At 39.0% G+C, this 25,886-nt stretch overlaps 3 protein-coding genes and 1 non-coding gene across 7 annotated transcripts; 1 reads left to right on the top strand and 3 right to left on the bottom strand.

Moving 5' to 3' along the window:
• Nucleotides 1-825: 825 nt before the first annotated feature.
• TRNAV-AAC lies at nt 826-899 on the bottom strand. The gene has a single exon. It is a non-coding gene; the product is annotated as a tRNA-Val (tRNA).
• Nucleotides 900-1,389: 490 nt separating this feature from the next.
• LOC116211993 lies at nt 1,390-3,069 on the top strand. The gene is made up of 3 exons (XM_031546560.1): nt 1,390-1,559; nt 2,343-2,431; nt 2,637-3,069. The coding sequence occupies exons 1-3, from the start codon at nt 1,527-1,529 to the stop codon at nt 2,782-2,784; spliced, it is 270 nt and encodes an 89-aa protein (XP_031402420.1). The 5' UTR covers nt 1,390-1,526; the 3' UTR covers nt 2,785-3,069.
• Nucleotides 3,070-3,191: 122 nt separating this feature from the next.
• Nucleotides 3,192-10,260, bottom strand: LOC116211990 (putative ABC transporter C family member 15). 4 transcript variants are annotated; one of them, XM_031546552.1, is made up of 12 exons: nt 10,177-10,245; nt 9,921-10,006; nt 8,204-9,096; nt 6,654-8,092; nt 6,470-6,556; nt 5,773-6,375; nt 5,433-5,597; nt 4,934-5,228; nt 4,295-4,815; nt 4,146-4,209; nt 3,829-4,068; nt 3,192-3,748 (listed from the first exon to the last, which is right to left on the bottom strand). In XM_031546552.1, exons 3-12 carry the CDS (start codon nt 9,009-9,011, stop codon nt 3,636-3,638), a joined length of 4,335 nt encoding a protein of 1,444 aa, XP_031402412.1. In that variant the 5' UTR covers nt 9,012-9,096; nt 9,921-10,006; nt 10,177-10,245; the 3' UTR covers nt 3,192-3,635. The 4 variants fall into 4 exon arrangements, with proteins under 4 accessions (XP_031402412.1, XP_031402417.1, XP_031402413.1 ...); XM_031546557.1 differs by lacking the exon at nt 9,921-10,006 and having other exon boundaries at nt 10,177-10,260; XM_031546553.1 differs by lacking the exon at nt 10,177-10,245 and having other exon boundaries at nt 9,921-10,074.
• A 10,910-nt stretch (nt 10,261-21,170) lies between these two features.
• On the bottom strand, nt 21,171-24,509 carry LOC116210999 (F-box protein SKIP14). The gene is made up of 2 exons (XM_031545179.1): nt 22,610-24,509; nt 21,171-22,344 (listed from the first exon to the last, which is right to left on the bottom strand). The coding sequence occupies exons 1-2, from the start codon at nt 23,681-23,683 to the stop codon at nt 21,784-21,786; spliced, it is 1,635 nt and encodes a 544-aa protein (XP_031401039.1). The 5' UTR covers nt 23,684-24,509; the 3' UTR covers nt 21,171-21,783.
• Between the last annotated feature and the right edge of the window lie 1,377 nt (nt 24,510-25,886).

The following is a 25,886-nucleotide window of genomic DNA, read 5'->3' as shown; positions in this document are numbered from 1 at the left end:
CTAAAGGTCAAAATGGCATGCCGATCAGCTGGCTGCCCTGTCATTCCAACTAATTAATCAGATTATAGAGTCAAGAAAGAGCTGAGCATTAAAAAGGAAGAGAAAGAAGAAAGTCCCAATGATTCATGCGTGAAGGTTGATGTCATGCATTGCTCCAATGGCAGCAAAATCATGATTCATGCCTGCGTCCAAACTCCCCCGATGACATGTCTTGCTGATAAATTGATGGACAGGGTTATATTAATTCGACTGATGCATCTTTTTTTAAAGCTTCTCAGCACTTTTTCATGGGTTCTGCAAGGCAAAAAGGGAGTTGACATATCGTAAATGCCTTCGAAACTAATGGAAGCTGATGATATATATATATATGTGTGTGTGATGATAATGATAGATAGATACAGTAGCTGCACTGACTGTATATAATAAGAAGTAGTTCTCACATGATGTTGGAGAAGAGGCATATTAAAATAAAAGCGTTAGGAGCCCGTGGAAGCTGAGGTCATGGTTGCAGACTCTGGTTGTTTATGGCGTATGTGGTAATCAAGAGAAATCTAATTTTCTAGCTATTTTTACGATATAGAAAAAGGGAAGGATAGTTGGTATTGCTGGATTATACACCCAAAAGAATAAAAATGTCGGGAATGACGGAAAACAGACACGCTTTTATTTTTCATATGAAGTATGAACAGAAGCAAATTCTTGAAAAGAAGTGACCAAAAAAGCTTTGAAAAAATGGCGTCGCCGGACTTCAAATAGTTCCTATGAAGTATGAACTGAAGCAAATTCTTGAAAAGAAGTGAGCAGAAAAGCTTAAAAAAGAAAAATTGGCGTCGCCCGGACTCGAACCGGAGACCTTCAGTGTGTTAGACTGACGTGATAACCAACTACACCACGACACCCTTTTGAAGCTTCAAAAGTTGCATGTCTTACAACACCTGCAGCCATCGGTCACTTGCGCCCAGATGTTGCGATCTGGTGGGCGTTCAGAATGTCTGATCGTTTGCCTCCAAAGTTCACTGCTTTTCCGCTCAACCGACCGTCACCGAAACACCAGTCGCCGGAGCATGCAACGCCGTTCTTCTTCTCCGGTTCTTGATCCAGAAATCTCCTCCGATCCTCCTAAACTTAACCAAAACGAGGACAACCTCTGCCCTTCTGCTGTTTCCTTTTCTTGGGGGACAATCAACAGTGATTACAGCTCACCCCCGAATATTCTGGGAAGCCTGAGCTCTATTGTCTGCTGGTGGGCGGTTGTCCATTTCTGACCTGTCCTTCCCCTTTCCTCCACATGTTTCAAACGTTTTCCCATTCCAATTCAAACACTAATTCCAGCAAAATTGGCAACTTCCCTTGTTTGTGTTTTCCACCTCTATATATACAATGGCCCGTAAAGTTGGAAACTTTGTGCTTCGTATCTTTTTCCTTGCGGGACTTCTGTCTTCCTCTCCAAGTTTTCTTCTTGGAGAAGAAAGGCCCTCTTCCGCGGAAGGTTGTGTCATCTCGTCGCCATCTTCAGCAGCTCTAACATGGGATCCATCAATAGATGGCTGAGGCCCGAGGTTTGCTTCGAAAACTCTCCCCCCCTCACGGCTGTGTCATAATAGCAATCAGTCTCCTGTTGGAATGCCTGTTGATTTGTTCTCGTGGAATTAGTTGATCAGTTGATGTGCTTCTGAAGCATCTGATCTATCATGGATCCGGAGTTTCAATTGTTTTATCTTTTTGTCTTTTGCCTTGTCCTGTCCTGTCGTGCTTGTTTCAATATTTTCCTCGGTCTCCATAGTCCGTTATGATTTGATGTGCGACTGATGTATAACACATGGCTCTGTTGTCGAGAAGTTGATGCGATCGCTTTCGTACGTGTGATCCGATGCTTTGGTGTGAAGATGCTTTGCATAGTATGTGTCGTACCCGACTTGCTTGTTTTCTAGATCAGAGTGATACCTTTTTGCACTCCTTGGTTCAATCACATTGTGTTTGAGATCTTCCAACTGCATTTTATGCTGGGATTTGATGTGTGAGGGATGCATGGTTAATGACTCTTGACATCGTTAAGTGATTTTTTTGATGCCTTGGTATGAATTTACTTCGCATAGTATGTTATCATACCCAACTTGCGTGTTCTCTAGATCAGTTTTATTATTTCCTTCATTTCCCACCTTTTCAAATCAAAAGATGCTACCTTTTGTAGCAAAATTTCTTCCAACAGGAACAGTTTTAATCTTTTCTTTCTTATTCGAAAGGAAAGAAAACGGGTTCGACATTTTTCTTAATACTATCATAATGTTGAATGATGCAAAAGGATGTTAAAATCCCTATTTTTTTTTCCCCATGCAAAATAGGTGTATCCGCTGTTTGCAGCAGTTGGCGTTGCTGTTGGTATCTGCGGGATGCAGCTTGTGAGGAATATCTGCACCAACCCAGAAGTGAGGTACATTTATCGTCTCAAAACCGACTTTCTTTTTCCTGAATCGAACAAAAATATCGTTTTGATTTGTACCAAGAACTACCCAATTTGTCTGTATGTTCTCCTCCTTATGTTTGAACAAAAGTAATTTGCCACTAGATGCACAATTAATGATGATGCAACTGATGCTGTTACTGGGGAGGCCTAATTTTCCGGATGTGAATTTCAGGGTCACTAAAGAGAACAGAGCTGCCGGAGTTCTCGATAACTTTGAGGAAGGTGAGAAGTACTCACAGCACGTTGTCAGGAAGTACGTCCGCAACAAGCAACCTCAGATCATGCCGTCCATTAACAACTTCTTCTCCGACCCAAAATAAAGATCCCTCGCCGAGAAATCTCTAAATACGTGAGCCTGAGAAATTCTTCCCCACCATTTATCATGGCTCCCGAGATCATCAATCGGGTTGTATTTATAATGCAGCAGGACAAAAGATTTTTTTTTTCCCCTCTTCTTTTTTCCCGGGCGAACTGCGAAGATCTGAGGAAGTGGCAGGTTGTGAACTTCTGAGGATTATATGATGTGATCTCAACCTTCAAAAAGAAGAAAAAGACAACAAAGTTTGGAAATTTCCAGATTTGTCTATTCAATTTTTCATTGTTCAGCTCGTTTTCTTGGCAGTTATTTTCAATTGCAAATCCGCTTACAGCAGGGAAAAAATGCATTTGAAGGTCTCAACGAACCGATAACAAGTGAACGAGACAAAATTATCAACCCTGCAGGAGATAAAGGAAGTTTATCTATGGACATGGAATTCTCATTTTTCGCTCGCCCAATGGCGATAATTGAAATCGGTTATGCTTTTCTCAGCTTTATACATCAGCAATGTCCTTGCAGTTGATCGAAGCTCTCAAGCTCTTTTGCTGAAGAATCTCTATGACCTTAAGTTTTTCACCCAATAGCGATAATTGAAAACAGTCATGGACTTACTAAAGCAGTAACTCATGTACTCTCTAGCAGAGACTATCATTGTATTAGTCGATGAATTAGGAGAGCTACAATATTTGTATTCGCAGCTGCTGAACCTCTAATCAGTACTGTGCAAACTGGGTATCCGACGTTAGCTCTGATTTACTCTTCCAACTATCATGAACTCTCGGTCTTGTGCTTTCACGAGAATATTTTTAGCGACTTCTATGGTGGTTGTTTCAATCCTGCTGATGGGCATCCCTACTGGAGACTGCTGTTAGACGATCTTCTCAAGTACTCGGCCACTAACTTCGAGAATGAAGATGACTTATCCTCCAGTAACACCTTTGGAGAGTCATACTCAATTACCTTTCCTGCATCGTGGCCAGATTTTGAGCAAGTTAAATTGTTTTCAAGGAGGATTGTAATTCATTTTCACAAAGAAGTTAGATACCTTCATCAAGGACCAAAACTAGGTCGTTGTCAATAACAGTGGGGATCCGATGAGCCACTGTGAGCACTGTACGTCTTCCTGTTTCACCCCTAATTGTCCTCTGGATCACATTATCTGTAGCGGTATCGATAGAAGCTGTAGCCTCATCCAGGACAAGAATTCTCCTCTTCTGCAAGAGCACCCGAGCTAAGCAGACAAGCTGCCTCTGCCCAACGCTCCAGTTCTCACCGTCTTCAGCGACTGCAGGTTCAAGAAACCAAAAGAAATTAGAACCAAAATCCAAAAGAGCATGGGGTGAACGGTTTTCATCGTTGTACCTGGTGCCTCCAGAAGTCTCATGTCCTGCCTCACCAGCTCCTCTAGGTGGCACTTTTTGAGCACCTGATATTCGAGATTTTAATAAGAGTTCGGTGATCAATTAAAATCGAAAGAGATTGAGAGGCTTTAGTGAGTATAAATGCTATACCTCCCAGATTTCTTGATCTGAATGTTGTTGCAGGGGATCGAGATTCGCCCTGACAGTCCCCTGGAACAATATCGGGTCCTGTGGTATTATACTTAATCTCGATCTTAAGTCCTGCAATCCCATCTTCCCAATGTCCACTCCGTCAATAAGAATTCTTCCTCTTGCTGGCTCCACGACTCTGAAGAGAGCTTGAATCAGAGTGGACTTTCCACTTCCCGTCCTTCCGACAATCCCAACCTTCTTCTCTCTCGGGAAGGTGCATGTGATTCCTCTCAAAACAATTGGAAGAGCAGGCTTGTACTGAACATGAAGGTCCTCCAGCTCAATATTCCCGCCGCTTGGCCACTCGGGGCTTGGCCTGAAATCCTCAATCACCAATGGAGCTTCACTAGGTATGTTTGAGAATTGAAGGATCCTCTCGACCGAGATCATCTTGTTCTCGACATTACAGAGGTTCCATATCACCCATGCCTGTAATACATTGAGGTTCAGCCCATAGGTCGCTACTAATCCTGCCAAGCCTGTGAATAAACCATAATGTCTCAGTTTAAAGAATGAGATCTTACTAGCGGTTGCAGGATGGCACATCCAAAGCGTAACAAAGCATCGTTCGAATACTGAAAAGCTATAGACGCTTACTTGGGTCAATAGCGGACCTTGGCAGGCTCACCAAGATAACCAGGACCACGAAGAAGACAAAGTTGAAGAGAAAGTTTATCCTCACACAGAGCCACTCCATCGCGCCGCAGTTATGAAAGGCCACACGGGAGTAGTCGTCGATCAGGCCAAGGCATCTTCTCAAGAAATGGCCTTGCTGACCAAAACACCGGATTGTGGCTGCTCCAATGATCGATTCAGAGAAGTGGTGAAGAATAGGAGCCTTCCGAATCCCAACCATCCTTGCCAGCTCTCTAGCAGTCGTGATATAATATGTCTGCGTGAAATTAAAATTGCAAATACTAAGTACGTAGCTTTGAAAATAAATAAATAAACAAACAAATAAAGAAGAGTGAGCACTGCTAGATGCTGTTTTAAAGACCATTTTATGTGAAATGTCAAGTGGAGTGTATAACTGATTGGAATGCGGAAAAGAAAATAATGTGATGGTGGCTCTAGAACTGGAAATGGGAAGTTTTACCTGGTACCACATCGAGATGCCGAGAATCACGAGGAAGAGAATGAAAACTTGCCACGCGACTTGGGACATGAGGATGATGATACTGAGAAGCTGAATAAGGGCAAACACCAACCCCGCCAATCTGTAGGGAATGTCTGTGTCTACAACACTTTGATCTGTAGATGCCTGCAGAAAATGTCAGGAGCCAAACACGTGTCAATCGAAAATTCTGGTCTAATAGATTGCAGAGCATGTTCATAGTAAGTACAAAATTCGGGCAACGTATGTATTACTTTTGAAACTGCACCATTTGGTGCAGTGATTCCATTCCATTGATTGATATCAAATGTGACCTACGTACCCGATTGAGGATTCGGCTTGAAGGCGTGGAGTCAAAGAATGAGATAGGTGCTCTAAAGACTGATGAGATCATGCCCAGGAAGAGGTGCTGAGCTGTCTCAATGGCAATGGTGGCTAAGAGAACAGCCCGACCAAGTATGAAGATCGAGCTCCCGCCTGACAACAATGCAAATATGCTGATTAACTGCCTTCTGCTGACTCTTCCTTCTTCTTCAGTCGCCCAGGCGATCCAGTAATTGCTACCCATCTGCAGGCCCTGAAAGAGGACTTGGCAGAGGAGAATGACCGGAACTAGTGCACCCTTATAGGCGTAGGTAATGAATATCGAGTAGACCTTCCATTTTACTCGGCCAGTTTCGCTTTCTTCTTCTGATGATGCCTTATGGAAACTGGAATTCCGAAAGAGCTCAAGTTCTTCTTTGATGGCTTCAATTTGGTTTCCCCGACTGGGCCCGTGGGTCGAAGCGGGCTTGTGCTCTTGTGTTGGTGTCACTTGGTTTAACGATTGTTGGTGAGCAGCCAATTGGCGAACGAGTTCACTGTGCAAGTCCCCGATCAGATCTTCGTACTTCCCTGACTGCACTATCCGTCCATCTTTCATTACCTGCAAGAAAGATACTGCGATTAATCACTAAATAATTTTCCTGAAAGATAAACACCTGTAAGAATCGTGATACTGCAGATAACTTTTAACTTACAAGAACGAGATCAGCATCACTGAGAAACTCCAACTGATGTGTCGAGTAGATTACCGTCTTCTGGCTCAGCAGTTGCATTAGGCATTGCTGCAAGAAAGTCACGGCTTTTATGAATAACGTTATGATAAGTTAATTGGAACAATGGAACAAGGAAATAAGAAGGACTGAAGGTGATGAGGCTTGCCTTGAACAAGTGCGTCCCCGTATGCGCATCGACAGCGCTAAATGGGTCATCAAGGAAATAAATGTCTGACTCACTGTAAACAGCCCGAGCCAACTGAATCCTCTGCTTCTGCCCCCCACTCAAGTTCATTCCTCTCTCTCCGACCACGCTCAAGTCGCCGTTGCTCCATATGGCAATATCCTGTTTCAAAGCACAGCTTTCTAGGACATTCTCATAGAGGGAGGGATTCATTTGCCTGCCGAATAGGATGTTGTCTCTTATGGTCCCAGTCTGAATCCAGGCGCTCTGGGGCACATAAGCTTTCGTTCCACGAACCTTAGTCCCTGCACCAGCCGTCCTGGGAATCTCGTCGAGAATGCTGCAGAGAAAGCTCGACTTCCCAGAGCCTACAGACCCACAAACTGCAACCTTCCAGCCCTTCATTATCTTCAACTTGCTTGAGATCTTGACAGCTGGTTTCTTCGGGTCGTGATCGCCTGAGTTCCAGGTATATTCCCCAGGCTCAATCTCGATCGCTATGTCCTTCGGATCAGAAACATTGTTATGATAAGCTATCGCCCTCTTCTGGTCCTCCTCCTGAACAAACTCTTGGATTCGGTCCATGGAGACCTTAGTCTGCGCGATCATGGATATTAGTTCGGGAAGATTGTAAATAGGTTCTTGAAGAATTCGGAAAGTTGCCAAGGCTGAGAGGGCAGTTCCCGCTGATAGAGGTGTCTTCATTATGATGCAGACACTGAAGGTTGCAACTGAAACCAAGGTTGGGGAAGCCCAGAACAGGAAGGCCACCGCCGAGCACGTATAGAGATACTTCTTGAGCCAGTTACGTTCGGCTTCTCGGAGTTTGAGGATCCTCTTCAAGAAGGTGGGCTCCCATGAATGGAGCTTAAGGACTCTCATGCTCTTCAAGGTCTCGGAAGTGGCCTTAATTCTCGAATCCTTGGCGTCCATTATTCTCGAATGGAGCATTTCCTGCCTATTCGCTAATGGGGTATTACTGACCATTACCAAGACTGTCGATGAGAGAGCGGCGATTGCAGGCGCAGGTCCGAGGTTCCGGTGCAGTATAGCGAGTGCCAGGAAGACCTGGACCGGGAGCAACCATATGCCGTGGATGTACCAGCAGAAGTCCCCTATCCGTTCCACATCCACATTGATCAGATTTACGTTCTTGCCCCCACTCAGACCCAGGGAGTGCTTAATCGAGAGAGACTTCTTGTAGATCAACACCATAAGACCAGCTCTTACCCTTACACCAATCCGTTGCGCCCCAAAGTACCACTGCCTTTGGGTGAGAGACTCGACATTCTTTGCAGAAAATAGCACCAAGGCGAGAACCAGCCCATAAAGATAATCAGAACTTTCACGCTTGGCCGATAAGAATTTCACGAAGTGCGTGATAAGAAACGGGCCCATGAATGAAGCCACGGTATTGATTCCTAAAGCAAAAGACCAAGAAGGCAACACCAATGAATGACAAGAATAAGAACAACTGTATCAGAGACATGACAATGCCGTGGGAGAGAACTGACGAAAAATTATAGAGTTACCTGCAATGACTCCATTAACGGTCATCGATCTCCACACAGCAAGCAATATCGCTTTCGACAATGACGAGGGTCCCGTTTTCTGCTTCCGTAGTGATGCTTCCAGCAACGTGGAGGCAAATTCTGCACTCTCGGACCGAGGAACCCATGGAATGTGCGCCAACTCAAGCTTCTGCACTCGGCCAGTCTTGAAAAGCGGGTTCAGCCATTGGAACGTCAGCCGGCTCCAAACACCAGCACTGTCAAAATCCACAGAATCTCTCCCTGAACCTCTCGCGAGCAAGGGCTGGTCGAGCTCTTTAGTCTCTCGGCGGGTGCAACCGCAAAAGCTGCTGCCAGTTGCAGCTGAGGAAAGAATGATGCACAGAGCGCAGGAGACGATATCGACCACGTCCGCTCCGACCAGGGAAGGAGAGAATCCACCTCCGGATCTCGACCGGGCGATGAGGGAGGAGGAGACAGAGACTACAGACAGAACAGTGGAGTAGGCCCACCAAAGAATGAGAACTAAAGGCCAACCGCTCCTACAGTAAACTGCTATGGCTGATGCTAAAATCCATGGAACAGCTGAAGAGACAGACTCATAGTCCAACCTCTTAAACTCCCAATATTCATAGAAACAGAAACAGAGGTATAACAAAGAGATGGCAAAGTTGCAGACGACAGTGAGCAAAGAACAGACAGTTGAGGCTGATGAAACTCTGTCCCCTGCTCTGTGTCTCCCAGTCCTCCGCTTCAAAATGTCCATCAAGCCCCATGTCAGGAACACTCCCACGAACCCGACATCGACAAGTTGCAGAGGGATTTGCATCCTTAAACGACAGCCAGCCGGCCCCCCCAACTCCACTGTCTAGCTAACTGAACAGAGGCACCTCCTCTGCAGCAATCAGCAGCACCTGCGGGGACAGAGAACAGTAAGAACACAGTCCACACCCAATCAGTGTCCATGGCGATAAGAAGAACACCAGCCAGCCTGACCCACTCATCCAATCCAAACATGAAAGTAAACAATGGAACAGAAACACGTTGGTGATGTTACTTTCTGGGTGGATAACTTAGAATAATATGAAAATCTATGTGAAAAATATGATGAGTGTTCAGCAGACAGCCATGGCTGGGGTTGAGGTTAGACCTGTGAAAGCTGCACGTGGTGGTGCGCTTGAGGAGAGGAGGAGGAGGGATCGGATCTCGTGATGAATCTTTAAATAAAAAAATGAGGAAGAAAACAAAGAGGACGACAATCACCATCATCGTAAGTCTATCATAAACAAATCTTTGTCCCCTTAAAAAATTCATATCCTCGGTCTCCTATATTTTGGCAACTGCATATACACAGACCCATTTATTAAATAAATGTAATATTAAATATTATACTTGTAGAAATCATATATTAAATTGCTGAATATTCTCACATGGGAATCAAAGAGGTTCAGATCCTAGACTAAAGCCATAGCTGCTCGGGCTGACTCTTGGATGTACTTATTCACTCACCGATTTTTGGGAAGTGTATATTGAAGAGTGTTGTTATATTTTTTCCATTAAAAAAAAGTGTTATTATATTCTTCTAAAAATCAACTTAAAAGTCCTGATAATTCAAAATCTTATTCACAACGCCATGAATTGTAATTTATTTAGAATTTAGTATTTATTTAATTTCAGAAATGGCATGCTGAACTCTTTTTTTTTTTTTTGTTGAAATGTTCTGCTGAACTAATCTTACCAGAAATCGGTTCGGGCAGTGTTGGAAAACGGTGCCACTTTTTCGTTCCTGTCCATGTTCATCACTTGCTTGACCAATAAGCTCCTCTGTATCGAGAAAAAATGAAGAAGGGAAGATCGGCTAGTTTGATATTCATACGAAAAATATGAAAATTTATTTGTATAGAACTTTGGATGCATTTTAAAGATAAGAATTTGCACTGTAAACCGAACAAAGCTATTTAAAAAGCTGGAAACTTGAACGGCATGTGGCTTACCAAGATCGAAGTGTGCGAGTTCGATGACCCCAGATGTCGGGACAGTGGAATCTAGCCTGTAGGCAATAGGTTAATTAAATTGCATATACTTTGTATCTGTCTGTGTATATATGGGTAGGACTTGGTAACTTTTTTGGTATGATGGCTGTCAATTTTTCTGGGGTCCAAAGGATGTCTTCATTTTTATGTTTGCTTCATCCGCGAAATGGAGTACTTCGGCCGAAGTTTCTTGAGAAATCCTTCCCTTTCTTTGCCTTTTTTTTTTTAGAAGGTGATATTATATATTAGTTTCTCATTTTCTTGGTTTTCATAGTTAATTAATTAATTCAGAGCTCGCAAAAAAATAATTAATCGATATGTTTCCTATTACCACGATGGGTGGAAAATTTCAACGTGTAATTCTTTTCGACGAGATTTGGAGATGCGTTTTTAGCTAATAAATTGTAACTAGTCCCTAATTGGGCCAGTAACGTTCGTCCGTTGCGGCTCAGCTTTGGCGGACAATTTAAGTATCTACTTAATTTTTTGGGGTGAATTAGGGAACCGAATCCCAATGGACCAACTGTATCAACTTAATTAGATACTTGATTTGGCCAAGCATTTCTGTAATTGCTATGCAATTGCATTTATAAAGAGGTGGCGGGGAGGTAAGAACCTCATAAATTAAGTGACAACTATATAAATCAAAGATGGTGTAATGCACTAGTGCACGGTCTCGCCAGTAACAAATAGGTTCCAAGTTCGATGCTCGTGATGAGACTACACTATTAGGAACAAATCAAAACTACGATACGTACACATATGACTGATTAGACTTCTTAAAACCAACATAAACGGTGAACTAAACCGGAATGGGAATCGCATGCGACTAAGACCATAAATCCAAAAATAATAAAGAGACAATACAGTTCGAGCATGTCTTATTCGAGATAACGGTGCATACAAGAACAAGATCAGAGATAGAGAGGAGATAGACTTCAACTACGTCATCCTTATAAGCTACGGTCTCTTCTTGTTGCTATTATAAGACAGATGAAGATGAAGAAGAATTCCTTCCAACAATTCCTCTCATTTCCTAGGGTTCCATAATCCATACAAGTCCAAGGCCAATTCTTTGTCCTCTTATTCCTTTCCTAGGAAAAAAAATTCATGCAGAAACTTACAAAAAAAAGAAAATAATAACAATAATAATAATAATAATAATAATAATAATAATAATAATAATAACAATAATAATAATAATAACAACAACAACAATAATAATAATAATAATAACAATAACAATAATAACAGCAACAACAATAATAATAATAATAATAATAATAATAATAATAATAATAATAACAATAATAGTGCAAAATATACTTACCTAACCCAAAAAAAATGACACGTTTGGGTCCCTTCTTAAAGTCCCATACTCATGTTATACATATATATATATATATATATATGTATACATGTAGTAATTATGTGTTTGGATAGTGTTCCGAGTTGTTTGTCAACTGGTAATTTATTTACATTAAAGCGACACGTGATTTACTGATTTGATTGTTAAAGAGGTGGTCATAGGTTGTGTTTTATCGAGGTTTATTATGTGCAAATTAAAATCGGTTTTTTTTTTTTTGGCTTAGAGTAGATCTTAAACCTAAGCTATGGTGTCTTCCTCTTGCTCTTATAAGACAGATGAAGAAGAAGAAGACTTCCAATAATTCATCCCATTGCCTGGGTAGGGTCCCATATAGTCCACACAAGTCCAAGGCCAATTATTTGTCCTCTTATTCCTTTCCTAGGAAACAATATTCATGCACAAACTTTCACCAAAATAATAATAATAACAATGATGATGATGATGACGACGCAAAACATTCGTACCTAACCCAAAAAAAGAAAAAAAAAATGGTAAGTTTGGCGAGAATTGAATAGTATAACATAGGAAGATCTTTTATTCATACCGAAAAAAAAATTGGGTCCCATTCTTAAAGTTCCACACTCATGTTTATATATATATATATATTAAAAATATGTATACATATATATATATATATATAAGTTATTACATATTTAGTGATTCTGTATTTTGATAGTTTTCGGAGTTGTTTGTCACTGGTAATTAATTTGCATTAAAGTGACATGTGATTTACTGATTTGACTGTTAGAGAGGTGGTCGTAGGTCGTCTTTTATCGAGTTTTATTTTTGTCTAAGGGCATGCTTGATGAATTTTGTACATACTCTCTCCCTATATATGTATGTACATGGACGGTTGATTAGTACTGTAGAATGAAATACATGTGCGTGGGAATTAATCAAATTGGAGTGGACTGGAGAGCGTCAATCTGTCTGCGGGCACCATGGCTCTTTATATAGCCGCCGATAGTCCCCCAAATTTGAAATAAATGAGAGGATTTTTATAGTCTGTATTTATCAAAATTGAATCGGATCGGTCGGTTCAATCAGGAATCGGAATATTGACTGGTCCGGTTTTGTAATTTGACCCTATGTGTATGCATAGTTGAACTCATGGACTCATAAAATCGATCGGTTTTTAGGTAAACTTACAATGAACCAGCAATGAAACAACCGATTCCTTCTATTTTTTTTTCTTTTTTTAAATAAAATAAATGAAAATGAGTTGGACTTGAAAGGGGGGATTTGAACTGTCAACCAATGAGGGAAATGCTTGACTTGCTAACCACTCCACTATCAATGCCTTTGTGTCATAAGTGTATATTCTTATTTATTTCTTTGTAAATTCAATTTATTTTACATTAATCATCACTTAATATATTAATTTGCTATCATAAACACTTATTAAATTAATTTAGCACATTTATTTATAATTTAATTAAACCTACGGTTCGACACAAAAAACCCTGAACCTAAGCCTCGACCGATTTAACGTCCGGTCCAGTTTTGATAACACTAATATGTATAGCTATTATTTAATAGGGTAAATTTTTAAAAAATCTAAATTTTGTAAAACGTTTCAGTTTTGTCATAAATTTTACTTTGTAACAAAAAAAATCACATGTTTTGATAATCGTATCAGATTTGGCATCTGTTACTATTCCGTTAAGATTTCTGTCTATTTGCCTACGTGGACTTTATGAGACCCATCAAATTTGTACATCATTTGATCATTTTATCTTTTCTTTACAAAAATAAACCAAGTTTTCATAAAAAAATCAATTTTGTTCTAGATTTTAATTTGTAATTTTTAAAAAATGCATATCAGCACTTTGTTTTGGTTCATCGGCTCCAAGAGAGAACATCAATAGCATTCTTGACTATAACTCAGAAACTATTAAAGAAGAAGACCTAGCAAACCCCTAATTACTATTCACAGCCAGGTCAACCATGTCAATTGGACGGCCTCGGGACCAATGCACGGAGGATTGTAGCACAAGGAAAATTTGAAATCGACAACCAACATGATCACAAGTAGAAGGGACAAAATCGTCATTTCTATCATCCATCGGTGGGAAGTAACCCGGTTGACTCGGTTGTGAATAATAACCCGAAGTCTGCTGGATCTTCTTTTGTAATAGTTTCCGGGTTGTACTAAGGAATGTTGTTGATGTTATCTCCTGGAGTCGGTGGACCAAAACGGGGTGCTGACATGTATTTTTTTAAATCAAAATCTAGAACAAAACCGAGACTTTTAGAAAAACTTAGGTTATTTTTGTAAAGAAAAGAGAAGATGATCAAATAGTGTGCAAATTTGGTGGGTCCCTTAAAGTCCACATAGACAAATAGAAACAAATCTTAACGGAATAGTAACAGAGGCAAAATCTTAGATGATACGATTATCAAAACATGTGATTTTTTTATTACAAAGTAAAATTTATGACCAAACTAAGACGTTTTACAAAATTTAGGTTTTTTTGTAATTTTTTCTATTTAATAATCATGAATTTTTTAAAATAAAATTAATATCTCATCACATAGATATTAACATCAAAATAAGTATATATTCATACATAATATAAATATATTAATAGATGGCCTCAAAACACTCGATTTCTGAGTGAAATTTAATAAGTATATATTAGTATATATTTTATGAAAGGAATTTTCTTAGTATTTATTTATTTTTTTTCGAAATAATATTTAATAAAAAATAATTTTTAAAGATATCTAATCGTAAACATAAAGTATTTGAAATAAATGATAAGATTTTATTATATATGTAGGTATTATTTAATAATTTTGAATTTTTTAAAATTAAAATTAAAATTTCATTACATTAATATTAGCATCAAAATAAGCATATATATTAGCATATATTTTCTAAAGGGAATTTTCGAGGTGTTTATTTATTTATTTATATTTTCGAGAATTAATTTTAATAAAAAAAAATTTTTAAAGAAGATATTTCATCGTAAAATCCGATTTCTCGATCTCTTTAATTTTAATAGTTTATATAACATAATGTATTTGAAATAAATGAGAAGATTTTAATTTTACAAATTTTGTAAAATATCTTAGTTTTGTCTTAAATTTTGTTTTGTAACAGAAAAAACCATAAGTTTTCTGAAATGTCTCAAAAATGATATCCGTTATAACTTCCGTCAATTTTTGCCTACGTGTGACCTACGTGGACTGTTAAAGGGACCCACCATCAGCAGCAAAAATTGACGGAAGTTATAACGGAGGTCATTTTTTAGACATTTTAGAAAACTTATGATTTTTTCTGTTACAAAACAAAATTTAAGACAAAACTGAGACTTTTTACAAAACTTGGATTTTTTTTTTGTAATTTGCCCTTTAATAATCTTGAATTTTTTAATAAAAATTAATTTTCATCACATCAATATTAACATGAAAAATAAGTATATATTAGTATATATATTTATACAAAATATAAATATATACTTAATGTACGGTTACGTGGACAACCTTCTATACAAATAGGTAGAAAAAGTATAAATAAATTATATGTTTTTATAGATATCTATTATTAAAAAGTAGATTAGATAATATTTTATAGACATGTATGAATTATATTTTCTTTAAAAAAAATCAAATTTGTTAACTAAAAAAGGAAAACAAAGAAGATTATATTTTATCTAGTTTATATATGATAATTATAAATAAGAATCATCATACACATTCACGTTGGCCTATTCAACTCTTAAATAATACGTTTACAACTACACGAGCTCTTGAAACGTAGGTAGATATTCGATTAAATTTATATTTTGATTTTTTCTCTCCTTATTATTGTAATTTTTCATTTTTATTTTTTCTCTAATTTTTGCTCTTTTTTTTTCCCTCATATTCATTCTCAAGATTGGTGATGTGATTTTCATCTCTCGAAAGGTTATTCTTATACGCAAGCTCTCAGAAATGAAGTTCATCTCCCACTAAACATGAAGAAGATTGTTTGCTATTTTATTATTGTTTTACGTTGGAATCTCGAAGGAATTTTTTTTTAATTCTTAATTATAATTTCTTTTCGGAATGGTTTACTATTCCGTGCAATGCCCCAGCTCCACGACTAGTTCTATATATATATATATATATATATATTCGTTCATTGGACTTCTAAATACCAGATGTACACCGAAAAAGAAACTAAATAGAAATCCACCAAAAAAAAGGAAAAGCTAAATTGGAGGGTGAAATAAGGGAAAGTAATTCTTTATCAGAGTGTAAGTATTTTAATTTTGGGTCCGTACTATCTGGTATCTAAAAACCCGATTATCCCGATTAATCCAAATTTAAATATAGTCGATTTATTAAGGGTAACATTTTTATAATCATGGATTTTCTTCGTTCACAAGACGCGATCTGAAACCTTACTAAAAGGGAAGAAATGACAAATCACTTGAACCAATCCCATTAGTGAGTGTAAGAATGTTTTAAGGTACACTCTTGAAATGAAAATGCCTTCATTTGATAGGAAACTATATGTCCAAAACTTGGCCTGCCATCCCGATCAACTGTCTTTCCACTACTCATTGCGAATCGCAAGGTAATGTCATGAGGGACTTCCGTACTGGTTTAAGGTGTCTTCTGATTGTTATACGAGTGCAACCACATATACCTTATCAGTAAGCAGTATTTCCAAGTAGGCACCACCTTTTGAAGCAAATAATATGAAATACTAGTATTCAATCCCTTGCGTTGCACGAGTTAGTGTTCATATATTTATATCTTGTACGAATAATAATTATCACAGTTTAAGATATTAATTTACTTATTATTATTATTATTGTTGTTGTTGTTGTTGTTGTTGTTTGTTAAAAATGAAAGTTCTCAACCATCAATTTTCAAAAATAATTTTTAATAGAGTTGCGTGAATACTTTTGAATAGTTCAATTATAATTTTATAATTAACATTCTTATTATGTCTTGTAAATTTATTTAATTTCTTTCATATTTTAATTTTGTATTATATATTTTTATATATTTTTATTATTTTATGTTATTTTCAAATTTATGAAATCTTCCTTCTAGATAAAGATTGTTATTATTCTATATAATATCATTTTTTCAATTTATATAATCTTCCTTTGTGGGTAAGGATTGTTATTGTTCTATATAATAAGACATTATATATATTATATATATTAACTCGATATTTATATATTTCTTATTATTTTAGAATTTGTTAAACGATAATCATTTCTATGATTCATAATTCTTATTTTTAACATGTTAAATATTACTTTCAATATGCTCGTACATATATATGTTTAGTTTTTATGATAAATTAAATATATGTTTAATATGACCCGTTTGTTTTCAGGGTTAAAATCACAAAAATTTTATCTTTAACTTTAACTCAACACACTACACAACATTTGTCATTTTCCACAATCAAAATCAAAGTTACTTTAACTCTGAAACCAAACGCACCGTTAATTTTTGTAAAAATATCGAAATTTTTATATCAATTTCTATAAGTCGGGCTCAATTTTTATAATGTCAAATTAAGTTAATTGTTTATATACATTTATCACATATATATAATTAAGAAATTACAACAAAAATTTTCTCTTAATTGTATTTTGTAAGAGATTTATGTACATTTAATTGCATTTATTAAATATTTTTAATTAATAATCTTTGTTGTTTTTATATTTTTTTCCATATTTTAAATTTTGTTTTAAATATTATATATAGTGAGTAGGAAATTTAGATACATTAATTGTATTTATTAAAAATTAAAAATTTATTCATTTACAAGAGTCGAGATCACATGTGAGACTTTAAAGAAAATAAACGTTGAATCACTTAAACTAATCATTTCGTTAGTGGATATAACCGTATTTATTTGATTACGAGTATTTTCGATAGAAGATACGACGAGACGACAGTAGATTCGTACGTCGAACAAAGAACTCTAGGACTGGGAACACGTGGGGGCAAAGGCGTCGGCTCGTGGAAGGCAGAAAGCCGGCGCACTGTGGAGGCGTGGACACCTCGTGGAATCTGATTAGAGAGGGAAATTAAATAGGGATTGTCTGGGCGTGGATGAATCCATTAAAAGAAGGGCCGAAAGTTGTGTCCGCACATCATTACACTTGTTTTGAATCAATGCGTTCCTACCTTTTAGTAATTAGCACATGGGGGTGGGGGGACAGAGGTGTCATATTTCATGGCAAAATCAACCTTGAGCGTGGGAGGTCATCCTCTGGTTCGAGCGACGTCACGAGGTTCGTGTCCATTATCGTGAAAGGAGAGATTCCTAGTGCGAGGAGCAAGTTTGTGGTATGTTCCACCTCGAATTGGATGAAGTTAATCAACAGTGGAATGAGAAGGTCAAGTTGGTGGTTGTATGTCCACTCTTTGCGGTACGTTATATATTTGATAAGATGAAGTTATCGTGTTGTACTATGAAATATATGCTGCGACTCACAGGGCATATTATACTTTTAACAGCTACGATAGTAAAATTAATACGTTCGTACTTTCTGAGGATTTTAATGTCTAGTCAGTTGATATGTGTATTTAAAGATGGCTTTGTGATTAATTAAAAATATTTTCTCAGCATTTGAGATTCGGGGAAATGTTGAACATGACAATAATGACTTGTTAGAACTTAAAAGTGAGGATGAAAGAGGATAAGAAGGTACTTATGTATGCATTGAAATTATGTCTAATTAGGGAAGGGAAAAATTAAATAATAATTATGTAATATATAATAAGAGAAAAAAGAAAGGAACTTTGGTTTGGTCCAAATAAAGTAGCTCCACCTGCATAATGAAATTTGGAGCTTTGTGAATAAAAGCGAGGGGAACACTTTTTCACTTTAATTATCCAAAAAAGATACCCCTTTTTCTTATAGTTCTGTACAAACCTTTTGAATATTTCCTTCTTTTCAGCACTATTATATTTCACACCTCACTGTCTTTTTTTGTTTGTTTATATTATATTATAGTTGCAGAACAATTCATTTTGGCCTCGACTTGGAGACCCAAATTATTTTAATTAGTTACGTTTAGCCTGAATTAAGATCTCCTTTTTCTAATTCCATTGTAGGGACTGTGAGGGACTGCATTGCGTCAACAGTAGGGGTTACGATACGTCGAGGCATTGTCTATCATGTGCGTCTCACATATAATTATATATAAAACTACATGATTCACCGAAATCTTTTACGAGCTTTTCACTGCGCTGAGCTATGGAAGTCACCGCTCTTGGAGCAACTTTAGAGATGCATGGATGACCTGAGCAGACTAATGATAAATTATCATATTAATTCTCACCAACCAAAGGCAGCATTGTCACTTTGTACAGTTTGAGATGGGATTTGACATAAAATAAGATTCTGGTGGCTCGAGGAAATTGAGAAATCAGCACGTGTCGTAATGACAATTCGATTAATCATTAATATTGTCATTATCATTAAAGATGTCATCGTCAAAATGTTAACAAGATGGAGCTATGGATGAGTCCATTGTGTCGACATTTGGTCTCTCTCTCTCTCTCTCTCTCTCTCGTGCTGTGTGGTTTCTGCAGAGTCGACCGACTGACAAGAGATTTCAGAGAAATGAAGAAGAAGAAGCAGAAGGGGAAAGAAAGCATATGAATGCACAGAGGAAGAGGAAGAGAAGAGGACCATTTCGTTCCACCACCATTTTCTTTTGGTGCCATCTCCATGTCTAATCCAATCCAACAGCCCTTTTGAAGATTCATATCATGAGCTGGAATCCATTGGGTTTTTAATTGCTTTGCCAAAATCCCTGATTTAAACCCTTTTTCGAATGGTATCGTGCATGTTTGGCACGAACAAACGGAAAGGCTATCGAGTGCATTGGCATACCAAACATTTGGTATATGCGATTTCATTCGGGTTTCTTTTTTGTCATTCTGTGTCATATTCTTCCATTGGCGTCACACACAATCCGCGACTTCCGTACATATATCGTGATTTGATAGCTATATATGAATTCCAATACGGTCATTGGCTATTGTACGCACTAGTGAGGATACCGGAAATGCTACGGTTCGTGGGGTCGCCTTGTCACTACTGGATGAATGAGCCCGCGTTAACCCAAGTGTAGTAGAAGTTCCCACGAGGGTACATATTGAATATTGTACGTGTATCGATGTAATACATTAACCGGATAAAAATACTCGAAATAGAGCCGTAGAGTTCATTGTCTAATGGGGTACTAAACGTTGAATTATATGCCCAGATCCAAGTTATATATCCAAGAGGGTGCACAACCAAATATATATCGACCGAAAGCGGAAACATCTAGGATTCAATTCTTCTGATCAGCAGACAATAAACTTAAACTACCAATCGATCAAGAACTCGTCCCATTTTCCTGTGGAGCCGACTACGAGGTTAATGTTTGTAGCCCCTCCTGGAATCGAAGCATGTCAGTACTTGGGCATTAGCCGGTGGGGCCGTATGAGCACTTTGAGATCACGTAGGCACATGCAAGCCATATGAAGACGGGGTCCATTAGGTTTTTCTGTTCCATGAAGACCTTAACTCATAGCCCACAAGAGCTTGAGTACCGGAAAACAACAACAGCCCATCAAATGTTTGTTTGGTCTAAGTATAGAAAATACCCACTAAGCCCAAAGCGCGAAACAGTCCCTGGGAAGAAAACGAATTCTCTGGGATCGGTCGCATTCGTATGAACTTGAACGACCGCAAGGATCAGCGATCCCCCGGTAGCAATTATATGACATGAGGGAATGATCGGTACACTGCGTACTGTGGACACCCGGAAAGTTGCTGCATTGCTTTTAGATAAAGGGATCTGATGGGATCTTTCCATTCCCAGTTCTATGGAGCACTTCTGTTTTCCTAACCATGGCTCCATATAAAGGAACTTGCATTATGTTGATGATGATAGTACAAATTCCCTTGTCCCTGTCCACACTGGGTCCTCGAAACTTTTTCATTTCACAGCCTCGAAAGTTTCGTCTCACGGACCTGTTTGCTCAGGTCACTGTTGCACATTAATTGCTCTGAAGAATCAGCTGTTGTGTTTCCTAATTAGAAAAGCAAGCGAACCTTGCCATCAGTCCATGGCTAGATGGAATTGATTTTATGGAGTTCTTTCTCTGATCAGATACATCTTACGACATTCCCATATTACGATTATTACGAGAGCATCGTTCTTTTGAGTTCTTTTTGTAATGTCAGGATTGGTACGAAAGAATCGAAGTATAGTGAGATGGAAGTTCTGCAAATAAGTTGAAATGCCTAGTCTATTCTACGTCGTTGGTTCCAATTCATCCGTGCTGAAATGTGGCCTAAGAGGATGATCCAGTCCATTTGACGTCAATGGTAAAAAACCACTATGCTGAGCAAATAGCCTGGGCCTATGTGAAATAACAATTGCGGGGCGAGGCGTAAGGAAAAAATTTAGTGAGTAGAGGCCCGATCCAATTCGGCTAGCCCGACATTGAATGAGTCCTAGAATACAAGAGCTCAATTGGAACACGCAGCCCATAAAATCCTACTGCTGGACATTTGTTTGTTGTAATTTGGCAGAGGAGCAAAAACACAATTACAGCATACTTTTGTTATGTCGAAGACAACAGCTGTGCTTGCAATACAGTATAATACATAACACTCTGAATGAGTCGAATCCCGTTCATAGTATCATCATTATCCCATGCAACAACAACATTCAAGAGCAACCGCTCGAAAGACAGATCAATACGTACATATCAGAAAGATACATAGAAAGGGTATAACATAATCAGGAGCCTCAGTGATGCGGTGCCGAGCAGCATTCTCCCCACATGGAGCTGACCCTGCGACTCTCCTTCCTCTTACAGAGCAGGCCTTCCTCCAGCAGAACCGGACCAGGTACCCTGTCTTTTGCACAGAATAATCGTAACAGATCCAAGTTTCTCCTCTACTGAACAGCCCAAGACTGTAGTCGGAGACGCAACCAATAATGGCAGCAAGTGATTCCCCAATCTCTGCGATTCAAAATCCTTTTTTTCCCCCTCACCACAAACAGACATTCTCTAGGCACTATCCGACCACAAGAAAACTAGATATCACAAGGAATAACACATTTCCTAGTTTTCCCAATCTATTACCTTTTTAGAGATCGAAACAGCCATTGGTTTTTCCACCTTGCTCCACAAAGAAATAAAAGAACCGTGCACCGTGTGGCCAATTAGCCACTATGGGACACACCATCTTGAGGCTCATTCATAATGGGAGAGTTTGAAGAGTCGCCCTCCTCAACTTGCATTTGTTGGCACTTCAGTCGTTGCTCCAATGAACAGTCTGAACATAACACCTCCAAGCAGAAGGTTTCCTCGTACTCGCCATCATTAATACACCGACCACACTGGACGCACCTCACTATACAGAGCGTGCATGCCCTGCACACTTGAGCGGCGCCATGCTTCTTCCCTTGACAAACCTCGGCGGGGCAATCGTACACCAACCTCATCTTTTGGCATCTTGGACACATCTCAATATCGATTGTACGGTCATCATCGCAAGACAAGTACAGGTTGCCTCTGTTGTAAAAGTGAGGCTTATGGACATTTGGAGGCCCATCACTGTCCATGCCCAACAATTGCTTCAGCTCTTCAAAATGTTCCAGGGTAACACCATAAAGGCCCCCAATCCTTAAGTGCTTCACCCTCAAAGTGCCCATGGACTTGGACATTTTCAACGTCTCAATGATGCCACTGATACTCAACCTTGTACATCCAGGAACACACAACTGTGAAAAGAAACAGAAAAATAGCCGGTCAATTCAAAAGAGAATGCTTAATATCATGGAAAAGAAACTAAGTTACCATCGCATAAAAAAGAACACAGAATCTAAATCAATACCATATAATCAGGCAAAATAAGGTTTCAAGAGAAATTGAGCAATGCCAAAAACATAGTGTAAAATTACAATGTGAAGACCGTGTCAGACAAGCGTCATTGTTACTACAAATGTACAAATGAACGTAATTGGGTTTGTATGACTGATTACATACCTTAGATATCCTCGGATTACTTAGAAGAACATGCTTCAAGCCATCATCTGTGATTCGAGTGCATTCTATGAGGCTCAAACATTGCAAGTGACCTTGAGCCCTATTTGTCAGCTTCAAAAGAATGTCATCGGTGATCTTTTCATTCAGCGGCTGGCCTATATGGATATTCCTCCACAAAAGGGTGTCACTCTGTACTACTGCACGTAGGGATCTACAAACCCCCTCCACAGATAAAAGATCCCGCACACCCAGATAGCTAAAAGCAAAATTCAGAGCTGCATGAGGCATTCCATTTCCATTGGAACAAGTTCCAACGGAACTCTTTTGACAACTTGAAGTTTGAGTTCTCTCAGTAACAAAGCTTCCATGACTCTCGGCTGAGCAGATATCGTACCCTCCCAATGACTGGATCCCCGTTGAACAAGATGCATTTCCAACTTCCTTCATCTGTTGGCCCAACCCGATTTCCCCGTCATTGAAAGAGACCTCGACGCCACCCGTTGATCCAAATCCACCAGCCTGAGCTGACTCAAACCCCAAACAGGCAGATTTAACCCTTCCATCATCGGTGCGAGGGCGCCCACAAAGTTCATTCCTCTGTCCCAAACCGAAATCGCAGGACCCCCTGGCAGCTCCATAATACCCGCCAATCCCACCAGCGAGACTAGATTTGCTGTCGAACCCGATGGGCCCTGGAAAAGTCTGGAACTTCATTGCATTGTTCCATAGAAAATTCAAGCCTGCAAATAACTGATAATCTTCGTTGTTTTCCCCAACCATGTCGCACCCATAACCACCATAATCCATCTCCAAGTCTTCAAGCCACCCGGTGATGGCCGTAAAAGTAGTGCTTATCTCCATTCCGAATGGATCGGATGGCAAAAGATCAAGAATGTCATTCGAAATCGACTCCTGGGAGCAGCCCCCACTCTTGCACATATCTCTCCCATAATCAAAACAATCCTTGACATCCCCATCAGAGAGCAAATGATTACAGAACCTGTCCTCCGAACTGCCCTCGAGACCGCATCCAGCAGCGGGAAAGACCGGTCTATGAGAAAAATTCAAGGCCATGATGTATAGACAATTCTACAGGCTCTAAGATTTCTCTTTTCTATTTTCTCCTTTTTTTTGGGCCTGGCTTTTCGAATGAAATGAACAAGAAAAAAGGGGAATCAGCATAAAAAGAAAATAAAAGAAATTTCTTTGTTTTTTTTTTTGGCGGATTTGTGTAGGAATATAGAACAAGGAAACCCTCAATTTCGGATGGCAAACAAAAACAACGCACCAAAAATCTCACGGAGTTTTCTTGTGGAAATGGGAAAACCTAATAACTGCTGGAAATGGTGCCACTGCCCCCCCACATATAGAGATGGACAAATCAACGAATTTCCTCCAATTTCTCTCCCAGCTGGACCATAGCTAGGGATTCACAGGTGCTACAAAATCCCAAAAGAATGAAACGCATAAAAGAATTGGACAATCAAATCTAGGGAACGGGAAACCCTAATCTCCACCGGCCAAACCCGATCGACAAGCTCCCCTTCCAAGCCGAATCCTCCCCCGACAAAGGGAAAACCAAAAAAATGAAAAAAGACAACACCCACCTCCCTTCCTCCGACAAAAAAATCAACCCGGACGGAGCAGCTTAAAGGGCGATGATTTCTCCTTCTGATAGAGAGATCCCGTGCGGGCGCCTCCTGGTACGAGGATTCAATCCGTAGATAGACAGAGAGAGAGAGAGAGAGAGAGAAGACAGCGTCCGTCTGCCGATCGAGGAAGAGAGGGGCCGAGGAGTCGAGAGAAAATTCGGAAACAAAAGGAAACCCTCTGTGTTTGTGCCGTAGAGAGAGAGAGACAGAGACAGTGAGGGGAAGGGGCTGGGGGTAGAGAGAGAAAAACGGTGATGAATGAATTGTTTAATTTTAGGGGTTGTCGGGCGACACGTGTCGGTCGCTCGCTTAAGGGTTACAGTTTTCTTAGGCGTAAGATGTGGCGGGAGACGGAATCGTATTCCCATTCCGGGGTGGGATTGCCTCTCTCTCGGGTAAAACCCGTACCCGGTTCCCATAATTGTTGCTGTTTTATCCTTTTGTTTTATTTTAATCTTTTTTTTTTATTTGATGGTGATTAGTGTTGTCATTAACATTTAAACTCCTCAAGATGGACGAAAGCGGCTTTAAATCTGAAATGGGTTGCCAATCTGTATGATTTTACTGTGGCGATGATATTTTTATCATAATTTACCATGTGGAGGTATGTAATTTATGGAATTTGCAGCGTAAAGCTCGGGATTCAATTCAATGGAAGTGTGTATGGGAAAATTCCGAGCATTATCATATATTTCAGTTAATATAGATGTAGTTAAAAGGCGACATGTGGTGATGGTGATTTTGTTAATATGGGAAGGAAACTTGTAGAACTTGAAAGTTTTAGAAAAATCAAGTTCATGTCGGGGTAACGAAATTAGACGTTATTGACTTTTATTGGACAGAGCAAACCAATGGGAACCCAGACACTTCCCCCTTGTTTGTAGCAGCTGTCTTTATTTAACTGTCAAACAGAAATAAGGATCCTATTGTTGCCAATACATCTAGTCTATGACATTTATTTACTTCCATTGTTCAATTTCAATGAGATATTGCGCATAGACAGCATGGAAAAAAAAACAAAAGGTGTCCCTGACAAAAGAATCACAACATTTTCAATGATTGTTGATCACTCGGTTATTTGTAATTATGGATTTTGATTTATAACAATCAAATAAAGTTTCCTCTCTCCTCCTTGCGAAGTAATGAGAGAATATAAAAGGAAAATTGATTTGTAAATCGGGGATAAAAATGAATGACTTGTTTAAAACATATCCATTATTGAGAAATATAATTCGGTTGAAGTACATTTTCAGTACTGAGTTAATAATTTTTCAGCTCGATCTAAAAAAAAAAATTAAGAAATAGCATTGGATGATAACCTTGGGATCTTAATATCTGTGGGGTTAATGCATTTTCCAAAGTTGGGTGAGTGAGTCGGCATAGGTTAGATTAGGAAGGTGATTAGCTGCTAAATGCTCATCAGCAATTAATTACACGCATCAATCTGGTTGTGCGGCTTATCCGAAAAGGTAAGAGAAGATGCGGGGCATATTTGTAAATTAGGATATCCTATGGGGGCCCCACCACATCTGGTGTTGTCCTCTGTATTCGGATTCGGGCTCATCTGGAGGAGATCCGACCGCTTTTGAGGCTAAGGGGTTGTTTCCGGCTCCCACGTGCGGAAT

This window comes from Punica granatum, chromosome 6 (assembly GCF_007655135.1).
Source record: "Punica granatum isolate Tunisia-2019 chromosome 6, ASM765513v2, whole genome shotgun sequence".
Lineage (NCBI taxonomy): Eukaryota > Viridiplantae > Streptophyta > Magnoliopsida > Myrtales > Lythraceae > Punica > Punica granatum.
The sequence above is the reverse complement of the archived record's forward strand: the minus strand, read 5'-3'. Positions and strand labels throughout refer to the sequence as shown.

Coding starts and splice junctions, on each gene's coding strand:
- LOC116211993 (XM_031546560.1), top strand. CDS start 1,527: ATGGGATCCATCAATAGATGGCTGAGGCCCGAG. Junction 1,560..2,342: donor ATAGATGGCTGAGGCCCGAG/GTTTGCTTCGAA, acceptor CATGCAAAATAG/GTGTATCCGCTGTTTGCAGC. Junction 2,432..2,636: donor TGCACCAACCCAGAAGTGAG/GTACATTTATCG, acceptor TGTGAATTTCAG/GGTCACTAAAGAGAACAGAG.
- LOC116210999 (XM_031545179.1), bottom strand. CDS start 23,683: ATGGCCTTGAATTTTTCTCATAGACCGGTCTTTCCCGCTGCTGGATGC. Junction 22,345..22,609: donor GTAATCCGAGGATATCTAAG/GTATGTAATCAG, acceptor TTCTTTTCACAG/TTGTGTGTTCCTGGATGTAC.
- LOC116211990 (XM_031546557.1), bottom strand. CDS start 9,011: ATGCAAATCCCTCTGCAACTTGTCGATGTCGGGTTCGTGGGAGTGTTC. Junction 6,557..6,653: donor CGGGGACGCACTTGTTCAAG/GCAAGCCTCATC, acceptor ACTTTCTTGCAG/CAATGCCTAATGCAACTGCT. Junction 4,816..4,933: donor AAGGTCCGCTATTGACCCAA/GTAAGCGTCTAT, acceptor GTTTATTCACAG/GCTTGGCAGGATTAGTAGCG.